At 42.4% G+C, this 13,100-nt stretch overlaps 1 protein-coding gene across 1 annotated transcript in view; it reads right to left on the bottom strand.

The window, feature by feature from the left end:
- Cpne4 (copine 4) overlaps positions 1–13,100 on the bottom strand; it is a 433,114-nt gene that overhangs the window by 17,316 nt on the left and 402,698 nt on the right. Inside the window, exons 11-13 of the mRNA XM_051140534.1 lie at positions 12,580–12,713; positions 1,670–1,724; positions 328–379 (exon numbers count right to left, since the gene is read on the bottom strand). Of these exons, the coding sequence (XP_050996491.1) occupies positions 328–379; positions 1,670–1,724; positions 12,580–12,713 (241 nt within the window). The remainder of the gene's footprint in view (positions 1–327; positions 380–1,669; positions 1,725–12,579; positions 12,714–13,100) is intronic.

The following is a 13,100-nucleotide window of genomic DNA, read 5'->3' as shown; positions in this document are numbered from 1 at the left end:
AAAAACAACTAGAATTTAATTTTGAACAATTATCATTTTAGCTCCTTTTATTTTGTTTAACTTTATTTTGGCTAGGGGAATCCAGGGTGTTGGTCAAATCCCGATTTCTTCCTGCATTCTGTCTCTTGCAGGGTGCACAGACCCACTCTGTAACGTAGCACTCAGTTCTCTGTGGAGCGGTGTGGCTTAGTTGGATTCTCAGAGCCTATTTCTGAGCTGTGGCCACTAACAACTCAGGCGCTGTGTGTTAGTAGGAAGACGCTGAGCCTAGAAGAGTGCACACAGTTAGGCTCCAGGACGCTGGCTTTCTTTAGAGTTATGACTTACCTGCACACTCTGGGTTGTCTTCATTAAAGTTGATTGCAAAGTCATGAGAGACCTAGACACCGATTAAAATTTTAAAAGAGGAGGAAAGGAGAATTACAACTTGAATCTAATAAGGAGGTACTGGGGCTTGGGAAGGAGGCCTTACATTCATGAGTTAAGCCGCAGGCACCATTTTAAGCCTGTATGCAATCAATCTGAGCCAGAGGGTGAATTCTCAGCTCCCTGTGGAGCTAAGGTGACAGGAAGATTTTCTAGAATCAGATAAATGCTGGCAGGAGGGGGAGAGTAAAACATATCTAAAGGGGGGAAAAAAAGAGAGAGAGAGAAAGAAAAAGGAAAAAAGGAAAGGTTTAAGAAAGGGTAACTATAAATAGTTTCTAGACTCAACTGGCCATAGACTGAAGGGTTAAAGTTGAATCAGCTTTTACTTGCACACAGAAATTAAAAAACAACAACAACAACAACAAAAAAACCAAAAACAACCCAATTAACATAAGCTGTTGGATAGACTTGGTGTTGCTTATGGAGGCACCAGCTAAGCGTTTGACATTTAAGGATCATCCTGACACACAGAATTACAGTGCACAGGGATCTTGATGTGCACTCAGGTGAAATAGAATGCCTGCTACTTCTGAAAAGATAAACAAATAAAGCCATATACCCTGTAATCTTCCACCACAAGCTCCCCTGCCTGGCGGTGCCTAAGTGGAAGGACAGATGACACACTACCTGCGATTTTCTTTTCCCCTAAAATCTGATAAAAGAAATGGGCGTAGTCTGGCATCTGGACAGTTTTATGGAATTTCATGGAAGATTCCATTTCAAAGGCTATTTCTGACCACCGAGTCTCTTTGGGTGCTAAAAAATAGGTCACCTCATTAAAAGGCAGACACTTCCTTTCTTAGTGGGAGGCCATAGGTGAAACAGCTGGTGTGTGCCCACTGTCTCTTCATCCTCCTCAGGGTCAAGGCAAGCGAACTCACTTCCAGATGCCCTACTTGGTTTATTTACCTCAAGTGTTTCTTTAGCCTGCAAGATCTTCCTTCGTGGACCCAAGCTACATACTAGACACACTGGCAAATGCAATCCCTAGGGAAGATCTGAATGGATTTTGTTTGGGTCCCTTGAGTTGAATGTTTTGGGTGTTTTCTCAGCCTCTCACCATATTGACAATGAGTTAAATCAAGAAACTCTGTAATTGGACCTTTGAAAAACATACCCAGAACACCCTGAACTCTGGACTGGACCTTTATAGTTCTATCGAGGATAAGCAGGAAGAGACTGCAGAAATGAGATCACCTGGACCACAGTGCAGGACAAGATGCTACCTCCACGCACTCACCGTGTACTCTGGGGGTATCCTGGCACCAAACCCAAAAGCCGGGAACATTTTGTCACTGGAATTAAACAAACAAACAAAAAAAGGAACTGCTTCATCCATTGGTCTAAGAAGGAAGGGAAATACGAGCCTGCCTAACCTCACTAGAGCACGCTGACTCATGCAATACCATACATAATCAAAATTAAGAAACAGTCCTTAATGTTCATTGCTCATTAGTAGATAGCCTCTTCCCTTAAGGCTTTTACTAAATTCGATGGCCAAGAGGACATGGATTTGCACACATCCCACCCGCTAATTCCGATTTTCTGTTTCCTGGGGGGAATTTGGCAACTAAAATCATAGGCTGAATTAGGATTTTCCAAATGTATAATTTAAAAAATTGAAGCAAGAGATTTATTATTATTATTATTATTATTATTATTATTATTATTATTATTATTATTATTACTATTATTTTATGTAGGCAGACACATTGAGGAGAAATCACTCAAGACCATACTGCTGATTAGAGGCAGGGTTCTAACACAGACAATCCAGAATCTGAGGAGACATGAGAAAGCAGCAGGAATGTTGACAGGCGTTGTTTCATTACAGGATTCGCTGAGTCCTCCACATTAACATTTACACCAGCAATGAGAAATTGCTCGCATGCCTTTTTTTACTTCCTCAAGTCAAAGGGACCCTGACTTCGGTGTTCATATCTTTTTGTTGTTGTTGCTCACAGGTTTCTTAGGCAGGGCCTCGGTTTGAAGCCCAGATGGATCTAGAATTTGCAAATTAGCCCAGACTAGCTTCTAACACGTGGCAGTCCTTCAGCACCAGCCTTCCGAGTGCCAGGATTGTAGACACGTACAGCACGTTCTGTATTAATATCTTACACTCCTGCCGCCATCCCACCCTGACCGTGCGTGCTGTGCCCTCCTCATCTTCATCACCGTAGTTTTCCTTTCTACTCAATAAGCAGCCAGTGATAGCTAAGCCATGCATTTAACCCCATAAGCCATGGATCTGTACAGCATAACTCTCATGAAGATCCATGAGAGTCACACTTGCCCTTTATTGGTCTTGGTCTCTTTTATGATCACTAGAATTTGTCTCTTAAGTTGTGTGTTCATGCGTGTTGTATATGTTAACCCTAGCTGTCCTGCGCTTGGAGGAGAAAGGCGTTAACATTCAGAGCACGTTCCCAGGCTCTAGGTATACTTATATACTACCCTGGGCGTTCTGCTAACTCTGTTCTTAGAAAGACTGAGTAAAAGTCATCACCAGAGAATTCCAGGATTCCTAGGCTCAAGGTTTTCTAACTACCATTGTAGTTTACTAACCATATGTAGTATTACACATCTACTGGCAATTCTAGTAGCTAGGTCCCCCCCTGCCTGCCCCCCCCCCCAGCAGCAAACACCAAGACTTTTCTTAAGCAAATCATGTGCTGCGGTGGTACTCCGGAATACTGATCTTGGCAGATGCCATGTCCTTCTTGTGCCATTTACCTTTGTTTGTTTGTTTGTTTTTCCTCTCCTATTAAGAACACAACTGAGGTTTGTTCTTGGAGCAATTTCTACATTTTTCAGTTCCATATAGAATTAGTCAAGGGGAAAAAAAAAGGAATTCAGATTAGAGTTCCCCTCTGAATATCTTCTGCAAGAAAAGAGGGCATCAACCCGGGCCATTCCCCACCTTCTGGGTGACTTCAAGAAATTCAAAGCAACAAACCCAGCTTCTCAGCCATCCCTTCCTAGCTGATGCAGAAGTCGTTAGCAACTGACTAGAGCTTTGACAAAACCTTCCAACACACAGTCAGCTCCACACAGATGGGGTTACAGAGCTAGAGAAACCAGAGGTCTCCAAAGTGAAGGTTTAAATGCTCTGTTAAAAACCCACACACTCCCTCTGTCTCCTCATTTCTATGTCAAGCCAGGCTCTGCTGAACACCTCATCCAGCATGTATTAGAGAAAGTATTATCGCTGAGAAAGAAAAGTACTTCACTGTAGTTTATAAAGGCTTAGCCACAGCTCTAAGGAAGAAAAACAACAACAAAACAAAACAACAACAAAAACAAACAAACAAACAAACAAACAAAAGCCTCCTGGTCCTTGGAAAGATTAAAGACTTTGCCTCAGCACTTCCTCCAGGTAGTTTAAAAAGAGTGGTAGGCAAGGCAGGAGCCTGCTGGCTAAGGTAGAGGAGCAGGGGTCTCGCACTGCAGCCATGCCTCTGGAGTCAGAACCAGGAAGCCTGGAGGAGTAGTCACATCCTTTACTTTTCTCTTTGGTGAGCTTTCTTTTCTTTCTTTCTTTCTTTCTTTTTTTTTAAGGGGGGCAGAGCTAATGTTGTATCTGCTTCCAATCACTAACCCAGCGCTTTAATGATATTCCTTTTATGCCTGCTAAACCACCCTTGGGGATTTGGAGTTTGCTGAGCCTCATGCACTGTTATGCTGTTATGTAATTGAGGTTTGGCAGTAAGGTGGTAGGGAAAATGCCGCCTACAAGGAGAATAATTAATGAGCCAGAAGGGCTGAGTCCTCTGAAGTCAGCCACTAGAAAGCCTCTACCTAATAAACATACCGGAGAGAAAATTCCAAGCCGAGCACAATAGACTTGAAGCCAGTTCCTCCTGTTTAAAAATAAAAGCAGCCAGAAAGGACTCTTACGCAAGGACTAAGGAAGGGAAGTTGAACAAAAGAAAGCTTTAATAGGAGAACACTTCAAAGAAGTTACAAGTAGACCCACCAGGCACCTAGCAAAAGGGCCATTAGCAGCCTTGGCCCATTGGAAGTTTCAGGAGCATGTTACCATACTGGTGACAACAACATTTCTTACTGTCAGAATAAAACTGCATAAAACACAACACAGGGTTCGTGTTCTCCCATGGTGACATTTCATTTGTCCTTAGAGTCATAGGAGATGGCTGTGTCCAAATGCCTCCATTTGTGAAATTTGATTTTTTTTTCTTTTTCTTTCTTTCTTTCTTTCTTTTTTTTTAACGATTCATCTTTTTTTTTCCCCATGAAATTTGATTTTTAAGCATATTTTCCCCTCTTTCTATTAAGGAAAATCACTGAGCTTAAAGCATGAGCTAAATATGTCAAGGGAAATTACCCAATCTACATGCCAATGGAAGACAACACGATGGCCCTTCAGTATTTGATGAAAATAATTTTCCAAACAGTCATATTAAAACTGAGGTCCATGGATGGAAAGTGGGGACCTGAGAGTGAAATTTTGAAAAAGGGAAATCAGTGTTCAACTCCTCTACTTCCACACATATCCTATGCTGACGCTGATCTTCTGGGGACATCTGTGTTGGTGATGCCTGACCTTGTTCACACCTTTCCCTTTATAATCACTCTTTTCTTTACCTGCTCTGAGTCTCCAATGCCATGCTACATTGCTTCAGAGAATAAAAACTGAATGCCAAGTAAAGGAACTACTTACTCTATGGGATTTAGGTACCAGGTACGGAGTACCAAGATTCAAACATCATACATAAGATTCAAACACTGAGTAAAGGAAAAATTCTACAAAATTCAGTAGCAACGCAATCTTCTGCAACACGGGTCATTGTCAATTTTCACTTTAAAGATTGCTTAGGGGTGTAGCTCAATCGTAGAACACCTAGGCACCATGTAGAAGACTTTGGGGTCCTATCTCTAGCACTGTGTAAAAGGAAGAATTCAGGACATGTTACTGTCAAAAGCATTTTGTGTGGGGTGGCAAGACAGCTCAGTGGGTAGCGGCGCTTGACACTGAGTCTGATGGCCTGAAGTTGATTGATTCCTGGGACACACATGGGAGTGGCAGTGAGGCAACTCCTGAAAGAGGTCCTCTGACCTCCACATGTGTACCATGGCACAAACATCTGTAATAAAATTTTCAAAGATTTTTTTTCTCTCTTAACAATGTGTGTGTTTATCTGTCTGTGGGCATGAACATGTGAGTGCAGGTGCCTGTGGAGGCCACAAGAGGGAGCTGTCTTGGAGCTGGAGCTTTAGGTGCTTCCAGCTTCCTGATGTGGGACCGGAACTTAGATCTTTTGCAAGGGAAGCAAGTGCTCTTAACAGCTAAGGTGTCTATTCTTAATTGCTGAGCCATCTCTTCAGACTCTATACCCTGAATAGTTGTTGATTATTAACTGTTATGGGATATTTTTTTGTGGGGGGTATATCTTTGAAAGAGTTGAGCAACACTGTAGGTTAAAATCCACTTTCACATATTTGTTTATAAGGACAAATTTCTTCGTATTATATTGACAAAGAAGAAGATGAGTTAGAGGTTATGCTAGATTCTGCATTGTGAGCAACAGGTAGCCCTCATCCATAGATATATAAACAAGTTGGAGCCCCCTCACATACACTATTTCATTGAGTGCTGATTTGTAAAATCTTTATATACTTCCTATATATAATAACTAATTACTGAAATTCTCAACGTATGAATGCTTTTTAGATCAATAACATTCAAATGACACTTATAATATAATCCAATCCAGAGATATTTTTAGAATAGTTTGAATCTCTTCATAATGAATCAATTTAGAAATGAAAAATTACATGCATACAATATCCTTGTTTTCCTTACAAACATATGTGATATAGGGGACCAGCAAAATGACTTCAAAATAAATTGACAAAGATACAGTGAGGTCTGGAGAAGGAATTTAGAGAGTGGAGTGTCTGGCATGCACGAGGCTCTGGGTTTGATTCTCCCTGACACTAAATTAAAAATATGTTACATGGGTTTAAAAAGGATACACTGCAGCCAAATTCTATGGAGGATGGGGACAGAAAATGAGTTGGTATAGAGACAAACTTTTTATATGAAACTGAAGAGCTGATTCAGGTATTGTTAAAAAAAATGGTGGTCAAGATCTAACCTGCACGGCATATAGATTCTAATTCTATTCTAATGGACAGTTACAGCCGTTACATGAGAGTTTATTTTTTAAATGTTCATATTTGTAACACTACAGAATTTTCAATTCTTATCAATATTTAAACTCATGATGAAGAAAGTTAGATGTTATCAATGAAATAATGTGTGAGGCCTGCACATTTTTTACAGAATTCTTTAGAGGCAAATGAGCAAACCAAACAGTCAAAGGAACAAAACCCTAAGGGTCATTTGTCCAGCATGGCCCTTGGATATGGCACTATAATCCTTTCTCTTTTTGTCATCAGTTTATTTTTAAAGATTGAAATTAGAATCTTAAAGATAATACCTCCCATCATTGATTATTTACCATAAGCAGAACTGCCTGGGGTCTGCAAAGGAAATTTTCTAAAGAAAATTAGATGCACATTTGATTTGCCATAAGACAAATAAATCTCATGAGAACAAAGGTACAGAGCTGGGAGGTGAACCCAGACCTACCTGTCATTAGAACCTCATACTCTTTCTATCACCATTGTGAACTCCGCTCTCCATAGCAGGCTTGTCTGGTCTAATGAACAAGCACATCTATATTCTAATAACGTCTGTGTGTGTGTGTGTGTGTGTGTGTGTGTGTGTGTGTGTGTGTAGAGAGAGAGAGAGAAAGAGAAAGAGACAGACAGACAGACAGACAGACAGACAGAGAGACAGAGACAGAGAGAGAGAGAGACAGAGACAGAGAGACAGAGACAGAGACAGAGACAGAGACAGAATTCTGATTAACCCCAGTAACCGCTGCCAAGATTCTCTTCCTGCCCACCCTCCTTTCAGCAGGGAAGGTGGGGCCCTTCCTTTCCGTACGCACTTTCCATCCTTACACAGGAAGGGTTCTCTAGGCCATGCTGATCTGGGACTATGCTTGTTTTGTTATTTTGAGATATAGTCTCTCCATGTATCCCAGGCTGCCCTTGAACTCCTGTGGTCCTCTGGCCTCAGCCTCACTAGTGCTGGACTTTCAGGTATGAGGCACAACACCTGAGTCACCACAATTTATTGACATACCTCTGTGTTCCAGCAGACTGTGAACTACATGGAGAAAATTCTGCCATTTAAATTTTTTTATCTTTGCTGACCTACACAGGAGAGTGATACCTAGGACATGCTGCAGGGACCTTGGGATTCTAACTGACCCAGTGCTCCTGACTTAATGGGTGGATTTCAACTCTGGATACCCATTACTGTAACAACAGCACAATCAGGATTTCTGGATGCACAGAAGACAATGAAATCAGCCCATGGAGGCGAGGCCCAATCAATAGCATCTTTGAAAGCTCCTAAGTGGTTTTTGGTGTGCGAAGATGAGAACCTTGCTGGGACGAGCTGGAGTATGGCCAAGGCTATACTGAGAGAACCCCCATCTTCTGCTGACCAACCCAGTACCCTACACTTCTAGACACCTGTCAGCTTGAGTTTTACTTCTAAGATGTCCTCTAATATAGGACCTATCACCCTCCTGCCTTTCTTTCTGATGTCCCAAATTCATGTTGAGACGGCCACTTCTTCAGACCGGCACTCTGTGCTTGCAGAACGATGCATTTGGTCTCTGTTCTCTAGATCACAGACAGACAGACTGCCTTCCTTTTCTCACTCCTTCCCCTTTTTGTTCACGGTATTAGGGACCAAACTCAGGGTCTCATGCTTGCTAAGCAAGTGCTCTTCCACTGAACTACAACTCCAGCTCTGTTTTTATTTTTATTTTTATTTTTAAAATTTGAGACAAGGTATGACTAATTTGCTCAGGCTGGCTTTGGACTTGCAATCTCCCTGTCTCACATTCCGAAGTTGCTGAGATTGCAGACCTGTGCTAACAAAGCTTGTTTGTTCATTAGAGGACAGTTCAGGTGCTCTGAGACCCATAGCCGTATGGTCCCAAGGAAAGTATGCTACTTTGACACTGAGGTGGGGGAGAGTGGATGCTGAGAAATGGAAACTCTTGAACAACAGAAGCTGTCTCTGCACAGACTCACTGATTGATCATGATTTCAATGCTGTGGAGAGATTGGAAAGCTCAGAAGCAGAGGCTAGTTGTGTTATCCCAGGCTAGTGTTAGCTCCCAGGAGAGCCAGTCTGTACCCACCTCTAAGTTGACACTAATATCCTGTGACTAGTAGATAAAAAAAAAAAAACGCTTGGAATCTATTGGTTTAACAGAACCACTGGCTTCTACCAACCCCAAAGCAAAGAATTTTATCAGATAGCATCTTGGACCTATAGAAAAGTCCCACCCCCTCCATCTTACTGTACTAGCCTTGTTGATGTACCCACAGGTATATTTTAAACTTGCCTGGATTTATGTCTTTTTGTTGTTGTTGTTGTCCAGTAAAACTATAAAACTTTATGAAGTTGCTTCCACATTGGAACCTGTCATTTGGGGGGACCTAAATCTGTGTTCCCAGGCCATTCAAAATGGCTCCAGAGTAAACTCTTATTCCCTTTAAGATGGGAGCTGTAGGTTTTGCCTCAACAGCACTTACTGGAAGAGTGCTACAGCAGAGAATGTGTAAGTGTGTATGCCCAGGGGTGTGTGTGTGAACATGTGCATGCATGCATGTGTGTCTTTGTTCCTGTGTGTTTGCAGGAGAGGCAGATGGGCTGGTGAATGACCTTGCAGATGGGGGGGGGGGGAGCAGAGTAGTGTGGGCCAGCCAGCAACATTTGATTTGGGGATGGCTATTTTGTGGTTGGGGGAGCCTCCCTTCAAGGCCATTTGGAGAAGAGCTGCATGTACCCCTCAAGTTGTTCTGCTCAGTGGGTCACATGCTAATGATCTAGTACTGATGACTGTACAAGGCAAAGAGAAAACCCGTGGCTGTCAGAGGTAGAGAGGAGTTGCTGAAGCTCATGGGAACTGAACACCTCTTTGGGGTTGGGGGAGGAGGATGACGCCTTCTGTCCGTTTTAATGGAAGTGTTTCTTTTTAAGCACCAACCTCTCTGACTTTGAGGCAAGAATAAATTAATTCCAGAACCTCAACTTGAAATTTCCTGACTCTGCCTGTCTACTGTCTATCCACCCACACAAAGGAGAAACTGCCGAGCCTTGTCAGCTTTCATAGGAGCAGCTTGCTTTCTCCACTCTCCCAGGGAGTCTCTTAAAAGAGCATGGAGTTTTTTCTTTTTCAAAACCTCCTTTTCTTCTGTAGAATTTGCCCATTTTAATGTTGAGCTGCCTTCTTTAAACACAAATAAAATGTTGCTCTGCTGGCCTGCCCAAAGTTGATTTTCTTGTTCAGCTGGGAATGATGACTTCAGACTTACACTACTAAAATGTAAAAGGAACCATCTCTAACAACTCCAAATAAGTCCTAAGATGACATATCTTATGTTTATATTGAATCTGTGTTTTTGATGGAATCCAACACACCTGTCAACTCTTGTCTGGTTTGCGTTTTTAAAGGGACAAAAACTTTAAGAGATGTCCACGTCGCTCTGGCTAAGGTGTCTGCATTCTGCATGTGAGGCAGCCAGGAAATGGACACACCCCACATGGATTAGCCAATAAGTATTTCCTGATGAGGGGGGATTGTCCAGATTAGCCAATGAAAGCGGCGCCAGATCATGATGCTGACTCTGGGCCTTGCCAATATCAGTTTCTGAGAAACTGACCACTCCACTCTTTGGAATTCAGTATTGGATGCCTTCTTCTCAGCGGGTTTGTATGTTATTAACTTTTGTTTTACATGGAGCCCTTACTATGCTGCATAAGTTGTGCCTAAGCACAGTGCGTAGCACTCCACTGGGAAAGTTACCTCCTCTTATATGCATCTTACGGTCCAAACGTTAGGGACTCTGAAAATAGTCTCTCCATTCCTTCTTATCCCTTAACATGTATACACATGGTTACACTAGATCTTTAACAAGCCTGTGTGGGAGTGAAGGAAGAGAGATGATTCTCACTCCTGTGTCTTGAAGAAGTCTCTGACACAGTGTAGGTGTAGCATACCAAACTCTTCCCTCCCTAGTAAAGACTCCATCTGATACAAACCTTTCTAGAATTCATGCCTGAATTGGAGCCTGACAAAAATCAGAGCTGAAACTCATTGTTACAGTAAGTATCTCAAGGTTAGGTATTCAAAGTGTCACTTTGTATTAGTCAGGGTTCTTTAGAGGAACAGAGACTATAGAATGAATATCTGTCTGTCTGTCTGTCTATCTATTATATCTCTATAAAGGGAATTTACTAGAATGGTTTGCAGGCAGTGGTCCAGCTAGTCCAACAATGGCTGCCTACCACAAGAAGGTCCAAGAATCCACTGCTGTTCAGTTCTCAAGGTTGGATGTCTCAGCTGGTCTTCAGGAAATGTCGGAACTCTGAGGAAGTAGACTCTAACGCCACTGAAGGGATGGACTTGGTGGAGAGAGCAAGCAGGCAAAGAGCAGAGGCTCCCTTCTTCCACGTCCTTTATATAGGTTGCCACCAGAAGATGTGTGCCAGATTAAAGGTGGATCTTTCCACCTCATAAGATCCAGATTAAAAGTGGGTGTTCCCACTTCAAATGGTTCAATTAAGAATGAAATCACTCACAGGCATGCCAAGCTGCTTGGGTTTTAGTTGATCCCAGATATAGTCAAGTGGATAGCCAAGACCGGCCATCACACTCCTCAACACAGTGATCTAAAATGATTAGTGAAGTTTGCTTTAGGTGTGCAGCAAGAGCCATCAGGGAGTTTTGTGTATACTTATTCCTGCTTGATTTCACAGGATCTAGCAACCCACTTTCTAAGAGGCTATCTGCCACATTGGAGTATTTTTGCTGATCAGACTGAATACAGAGACCTCAGCAGGTAGGAGACTGGACCTTTCTCATAACCCATGCTGCGGGTTTCACAAAGATGTGTCCTTTACTGTGCTGTGGCAGTAATGGGTTTTTAGTATGGTCGTTACCAATAATAAACTCAGGATGAACAGAAGTCATGTTATGTGCTGAAGTGTCTGTAAACCCAGAGGATAGAGCTGCCTTGTTTGTTTTCCTGGATTAAAAGGTCAGTAGCTTACAGCTCGTTACTAACTAGCCTTGTTTCACAATCGCACCAGGGTGTCCTCTGGGATGTCTCTGTTTGTGTTTACATTGGTTCTACCTCAAAATGCCTTAAGCAAACATCTGTGTTCCTGTTCCTTCCTCTTGTCTGGTGACACTGGAGTGACAGCACAAATGCAGCTTACTGTAGTTTATGTTGATCACTTCTCTTGGGGGAAACACTACAGTGGGAAAGGCCAATATTTGTCACCAAGAAGAAAAAAGTAAAAAAAAAAAAAAAAAAAAAGAAAGAAAAAAGAAATAATACTGATTGAATCTCAAGATCATCTCTGTATACATGTGAATACACACACACACACAACACACACACACACACACACACACTTACTTTCCTGGCCACATGGATGTGCACCTGGGCAGACATATTTCTCTGCTAATGTTACCAGTAGCTTCTGTGATCAGTAAAACACAGTGATTTTGAATTCAATGTGTAGAGTGTGAAGGGTCGAGGTTCAAATATCGTCTTTGTCCCTGTGACAGTATATACAAATGACTTATCTTTTCTACAGTTTCATTCTTTTAAAGATGACAGCTATTACATAAGATGCTTCTAAAACTCAGATGTGTACACCAGACCTCCTAGAAGCTCCTATTCAGCAGGTCAGGGTGATGCTGGTTCATGAACAAACTGTGAGGGGCAAGGACACCATCACACTAAGTCCACACAATGAAAGTTAGATTTACCATCTAGCGACTTCACAAACTTAAGAGCAGAAAGCCGAGAGAAGGAGTTGTCAGCTCACCCAGGCGAACGTGGCACCAACTTAGTTTCTCTAGGTGGAGAGGATGACATGTTTGGTGCAAGGTTTTATCCCGTTCTTTCATGAGTCTTTGCATGAAGAGTTGCTGGAATTTCTTGCTGCTTGTCAGTCAAGGGCCCTGGGACCCCCAACCCCCCCAAGAGATAAGACCCCAGCTGATGCTGGAAGTCTGTTACCTGTCATAGTCTTGGCAAATCTCTCCCACAGCCACCAAGGCCTTTAGGTACTCATTGGGCTGGTAAGGGTGGATATAGTGCAGAGAACAGCTGTTCCTTGGGTCTCCATTAGAGGCAGTGAAATCTATAGCTACCTGAAAGAGGAGAAACAGAAGAAAAGTTGGTTTTCAGCCAAATGCATTGTTTAGGAACCATGACTAACTTGGAGAGAAACATGGCCTCAGACAGAGAAAAATAAAAGTACGTGACACATTTGGCTGATAAGAAAAGTAAGAGAAGTTAATTAGTTCTCTTAAAAACTAGTAATTCATTTGACTCAAGCCAGTTCTGTGGTCTTTTATAGGCCCTGTCTCTTCCTGTCCAAATGGTACTTGAGATTGTAGTTCAGAAAATCTGCCGGGCGTGGTGGCGCACACCTTTAATCCCAGCACTCGGGAGGCAGAGGCAGGCAGATCGATGTGAGTTCAAGGCCAGCCTGGTCTACAAAGTGAGTCTAGGACAGCCAAGACTACACAGAGAAA

This window comes from Acomys russatus, chromosome 32 (genome assembly GCF_903995435.1).
Source record: "Acomys russatus chromosome 32, mAcoRus1.1, whole genome shotgun sequence".
NCBI lineage: Eukaryota > Metazoa > Chordata > Mammalia > Rodentia > Muridae > Acomys > Acomys russatus.
The sequence above is the reverse complement of the archived record's forward strand: the minus strand, read 5'-3'. Positions and strand labels throughout refer to the sequence as shown.